We start from the raw sequence: 5,730 nt of genomic DNA on the forward strand, positions 1-5,730 counted from the left end.
GCGCAGGATTTCAAACGAGTAAAAGCCAGCTTCCGCCTTCCTCTCCGGGCTAAGCTGGAGCATTGACAGGGGATGCATGTAGTCACCAAAGTGAGTGGTTTTGTGGTGACGAACAACACTTGTTAATCAGACGCAACCATGTGGTAGTTCACTGCCGGTTTCGAAAGGCGAAGTCCCTTGTGGAATCATTCATGCTACTCGGGCAACGTGCAGACTTTCGTCTTCGAGGTCGCGTCAAAGGATCCTTTCAACGACAGGTTTGTGTTGTTCTAACAATCAGCATGGCGTTGGAGTCAGGTCCCAGCCGTCTGTCATGGGGACCACAGATGGCCTCCGAGGACTTGATCCTTGAACTTGACAAGAGCGCAAAGCTAAAGGGCATGTATTTGTCACCTTCCGTACATGCACAGTCCTCTACTGAAAAAAGAGGACCGTGTTTGGTAATTGGAAGGTCAATCCTCCATATAGGCACGATAGATTGTTCTCCTTCAGACATCGCGCATTGAAGAAAATAGACACGACGCTGTACACACAAATGCCAGTGACCAGTGATTCGGTCAAACGTCTTCAACTCGTGGAAAGGGGAAATTGGAGCAAGCAGCCTTGAAGTCAAGGTGTTTTTGAGGTTCAGTCTTTCTCCGAATTTTGTATCTTTCGTTCAAGTCAGTAATCGGACCGTCCGAGAGCGTATCCGCAAGTGTCGAAAACTGTCTCGCTCATCGACACTGGACGAAGGATTCCCAGCACCTGGGCCATTCCATCGCAAACAGTAAACCCCTCTTCATTGACGCCGTGGGAAGTGTCGTTTCGCTTTTCTCCTTGCTCATCGCATACCACAACTCAAGCTTTCGTGCCGAATCTTGAAAGTCCCCGCCTCCTAATTTATGCAGCGTCTCTCTTGCCCTCCCGAACCTCCTTGAGCGCCTTCATCGTTCCGTGCAGGGCGTGCTTGTGATTTCTTCGGAACTTGGGATCCGTGCCTTTGAGGGATGGGTATCTGAAGGTCTTGGGCTTCTTGATCCTATTTGTTACAGATACGTCAGTCCAGTCAGTTCCTTCTGGGTGTGAGCGATCGTCAGGAGGCACGGCGATTGTATTTCCTGCGACTGCGAAATTCGTACCCGTTCTTGTGAGCCTTCTTGGCTTGGTTGTGTTGAGACGAGTTCTTGGATTCTGACACAATGTTAGAGTCGGGATCCCCAGAGTCCTCGATTATCCGCGCATAGAGACTTACTGGCCATCTTGACGCTCTCAACGACAATCTGATCGTGGGGGTTTGCAGGCTGGGTTGACGGATCGATCGAACTCGGTCGTTCCAAAAGTTCGTCCAAATTGTCGAATGTGTGTGGCATGGCATCAGGAAGGTCAGCCGAGGCCTTGGCAGCTGGTCTGTGCAAGGCTGTGGTATCGCGTGCCAGCCTTGCCCCTCAAATCTTGGTGCAAGCACTTGCAACACTCTAATTGGAACTACAAAGTTTGGATTCATGACATTTCAATAACATGGGAATTTTGTTGACATTTATTACGGAGAGATCACTCCCAGTGGCGGTTGACTTGTCGCAGGTGCCGTATGTACCTAAAGTAAGATACCATCCAGAGCTCATCAGCACTGATCAGCAGTTGGAATATGACAATATTGAGAGGTCTATGGGAGCTCAAATTTTCTGTCTAGGCCTAGCGACCATCGTTCATCCAGATTCACGTGCATCTTAGTAACAAATCTTTTGGTATCATAATGCAGGGTCATTCACATTCTGGGCGTAATCATGCTTTTTTCTCTCTTCACATCTGACCACCTTGTGCGATAAACTTTGCAAAAAAGACCTTGAATGCCTTTGGTTCCATGGTCGCCAATTTCTGCAAGTATTCGGCGATCATGTTATCGTTCATGCCCATCGTCCTCAACTCCTTTTCCTGTAACCAAGTCAGGTATTGCTGACCTGTTTTGGTGTAGATGGTCTTCTGAAGCCCAGCGGCCTCGGACAGAGCTTGCCGTGCCTGTGCATCCTTGCTATTAAACGAAGGGTTAGTTGGTAGAGCCCAACAGAGTGGCGAGAATCGTGTGATCATGAATTGATCAAACCCGGGAAGCGCAGGCTGTGGCCCGGGGACACTGCTATTCACTTGGCCAGTCGCGGAAACCACATCAGGTCCGCCCCATACTGTGCACATTCTTGATAGCAGTAAGAACGCCATCTTCGCAGTAGGGAAGTCGTCCACATCTCGTGCGAGATGTTCGATGGAGCCAATCACCGAATCAAAGATCGGCTGGTTTCTGGCGCTGACCAAAATCGCGCCGAGGTCGTTCCCAAGGATCACCATGAGGAAGTTGAGGTACTCTCTCTTCAATTCCGCCAGCTCGATTTCATCGTCCGTCCCTGCAGTGGCTGCAGATATGCCAGCAAAGACTCTTTGAAGAAGTCCTGAGAAGAGCCGATCGAGAAAGTCCTGTATGTCGTTTTTGAAGCCGAAAATGACTTGGTCTAGTAATCGGAGGAAGAGCGCCATCTCGTCTCGCGTCGACGAGTCAGTCAATAGGCCGTCAACCCACTGAGGTAATTGCTGCATCATCTGGGTACCGACCATGCCGATCAAACGTGAAAACGCAAACCTTGCGGCGGTTCTGATCTGAAAGGACGAGTTGAGCGCTGTTAGAGACACAAGGGTTACCTCAGCGACCTGTGCAAATGCCTGCTTCGCCTGTGGGGATGGCTCAACCCCACTTCCTTGCGTGGCGAGCCCAGGATTGAAATCGGAGAAACCTCGAGCAATTGTACCCAGCGCCATGATACCGTGATGCACTTGCAGACCGGCAAGTTCATTGCCCGATCGAGCGGCCTCCAAGTTACGCTCGATATCAACAAAGAGCGGCTGCATGACCGCAGATAGATATTGTACCTGCTTGTCTGAAGGGACGGTATTCGCACCGCATATGCAGCCCACAGCTTCGAAAAGATACAGCTGACTGGTAAAAGTAGAGTCGGTGGCCGAGTCGCCGTCGGAGGACATATCATCGCGGTCTTCTTCACTGGGTAACTCTGCCCGGATGGCCAGGAGGTCCTGCAGACGTTGCACGACCGCTTCAGCCGCATTTCCCACAAAGCCGCGCAGTTGACGGATGAGACGTTGAATGAGATACCATGCTCGCGCCTTGACTTTCAAGCTCGGATGGTGGGCGAGTTCGAGGAAGTTTTGTAGAACTGGCTGAATGTACTCTGAGTGCTTCTCAAAAAAGGAGCTGTATCTGACGCTGATTTCCATATATTGCAGCTGTATGGCGGGGTGTGCGAAGGAGCCTGTGTCTGGGAGCCTGTTAGCAGGATTAGGGAAATACTGGCACTCTCACTTACTCGACTGCACCATTTCCAGCATCATTCGCACTAGCTTTTCCGCCGCAGGCGAGTTTGGCTTGTTCTTCTGATACAAACCACCTCCCCTTACAGCCAGATCCCCAATGAGATACACTTCATGTAGTGCAAGATCCAGGTCGCGCCAATTGAGCCCTGATCCTTCTGACCGCAGCCGTTCAAAGGTATCGTGAACAAGGGCTGAAATTGCGTCGATATAGAGCTGCTCATCCGCTGCGGCGATGGCTGATTGCAAGCCCGCCAATCGTTTTCTCAACTCCTGAAACTCTGCTTCATCTGTCTGCTCGTCCTCCTGACCCCAGTCGGCAGTGTCATCGTACCTCATCTTGAGGAATATTCCCTTGAGGATGGGTAGGAGCATTTGTGCCCTTTGGGCTGAGGCGTTCTCCCCCTGGCTCGTGCGCCTCAAAAAAGTGAGAACGTCATTCATAGCATTGAGGACCGTTGAACAGACTTCGTCGAATATGTCGGAGAAGAATCTAAGCAAGTGTGGCAGAAAGGCAACCAGGAGCTGTTCAGCCTTGACCCATGTCGGCGAGCCCTGGGTCTCCGTCTCCAACACTTTGACAATATCCACTGTTGTGGTGTTGACCAGTTTTGCAACCGTTTCAGCAAGATCGACATCATAGTTGGAGGCTCTGCTATCCCTCAGCGGCGGACAAGTGACGAGTTGCGAGACGACTGTTTCAAGGTTGAGAAAGGTGATCATGTTGACTTTGTCCGCGGACGGCATCTTCTTTGCCACGGTCTCAGTGAAGACATCGATGGCGGCGTCTCGTGCTTGCTCCTCACTCTTGCGAGGATCGACTTTTTGGGCGCGTTCCAGCTGCTGGAATAGCAGTTCGAGCATCGACTGGTTCACCACAAAGGAGATGTCGACCCAGCTAACCCACTTCCCAATTGCCTTTAAGCACAACTCGGCCACAACGTCGTTGGAAGTTCCCCAGTGGGACAAGATCTCCTCCCACGACCGAGCGATTTTTTGAACATCACGAGCTCGAATCAAATCTTTTAAAGTATTTGCCCTGTCCTGTTCGGCTCGAGACCTGGAAAGTAATTGATCTCCGATCTCATCATGAATGGCATTGAGGACTGTTAGATAGAAAATGAGACCTGGGTAATTGTCTTTTGGGCCGGAACCTGTTGAAGTAAGGGCCAATAAGTCATCGAAGCAAGTCTCCCATCCGGCGCCATAAAAGGTTGAGAATAGGAATGTCACGGTCTGAGCAAACTTGTTGACGATGGTGCCAGGGTCTGGTGTGTCTGTCTGGCCTGGTGCCCCGTAGAACTTCCGCAGATATGTCATGAGCTGATCTTCAATGGTTTTCAGGCCTTGTTGGTCCACCAGGCCACCTTGAACTGCATTATTGACGATCTCGAGGCAGTAGACTCGAATGACCATGGGCTGTCGGGGGACTTGTAAGGAGATGGCCAGACATGGCTGCCATGCTGAGGGTTCTTGTCTCAGCTGGTTGACATAGTCAAAGGCCTGTCGTTTGAGGGCTGGGTTCGCGGAGGGGTCGTAGGCGATTTGAATCGCCGAGATTATCTCGAGGACCAGTTAGCGACAGCACTGAGATTGGTGAGAGACGACCAACCTGTTCGTCCATCACGTAATACCAGTGTTCCTCGCCCACCGCGCTATGACTTCAGGAACACTGGGCAAGGAAGATAGTCACCGCATTTGGGCGTGACGAAAGTGGAAGCACGTGCTTCCAGAGTTAGTCCATGAGAAAAGCCAGCGTTGTTGAGGAATTGACAATGAAGAATGGGTGCAGGCATGAATCGAAATCAACAGATGGTGTAGTGGATGTCTCTAGAATTTCGGTTACTGCAAAGTAGAGAATGCAGAGAATGTTCCAACGTCGGGCACCATTATTCGACTGGTGCCTCATTCCGCATCTTTCGAGGCGGAGAAATCTCCCTCCAAATGTTTCCGGCCTTGGCAGCCAAAGCAAAGTAGAAACTGCTTGGAGTTCACGTGCGACTCACCCCGAGCGTGCCGCTTTTATAACCACTCACTTGCCCCTCTAGGATGTACCTTCGCACTCACCTCGCTCACCTTCACACTCGCCCTTGATCCTGAACCTGCTCCACGGCATGCAGCGCCAGCCAGGACCAAAATATGGCAGCGCGTGGCCCTTTCCCTCTCTGACGCCTCTTCGACTTTCGACCACTTTCTCGTCCCCTCGCCTCAATCGACCCTCCCTCCTTTCCAATAACGAACAACCCCCCCCTTCCCGACCCCTCGGCCCGCTAGATTCCGCACCCCTCCCCCCTGCCCCTTACCCCACCACGACCACCCCGACAACCACCTTGCGTCAGACCCGGGCTGTCCGGGTGCCACAACAAAAGCACACCA

At 51.6% G+C, this 5,730-nt stretch overlaps 2 protein-coding genes across 2 annotated transcripts; both read right to left on the reverse strand.

The window, feature by feature from the left end:
• Positions 1-882: 882 nt before the first annotated feature.
• Positions 883-1,352, reverse strand: AYO20_08395 (60S ribosomal protein L29; the record flags this gene model as incomplete). Its single annotated transcript, XM_022646673.1, has 3 exons — positions 883-1,021; positions 1,122-1,173; positions 1,235-1,352. The coding sequence occupies 3 exons, from the start codon at positions 1,350-1,352 to the stop codon at positions 883-885; spliced, it is 309 nt and encodes a 102-aa protein (XP_022497404.1).
• A 430-nt stretch (positions 1,353-1,782) lies between these two features.
• Positions 1,783-4,770, reverse strand: AYO20_08396 (hypothetical protein; the record flags this gene model as incomplete). The annotated part of the gene is made up of 2 exons (XM_022646674.1): positions 1,783-3,302; positions 3,351-4,770. The coding sequence occupies 2 exons, from the start codon at positions 4,768-4,770 to the stop codon at positions 1,783-1,785; spliced, it is 2,940 nt and encodes a 979-aa protein (XP_022497405.1).
• Positions 4,771-5,730: the final 960 nt, after the last annotated feature.

The sequence above is a fragment of the Fonsecaea nubica genome, assembly GCF_001646965.1.
Source record: "Fonsecaea nubica strain CBS 269.64 chromosome Unknown Scaff65, whole genome shotgun sequence".
Classification (NCBI taxonomy): domain Eukaryota; kingdom Fungi; phylum Ascomycota; class Eurotiomycetes; order Chaetothyriales; family Herpotrichiellaceae; genus Fonsecaea; species Fonsecaea nubica.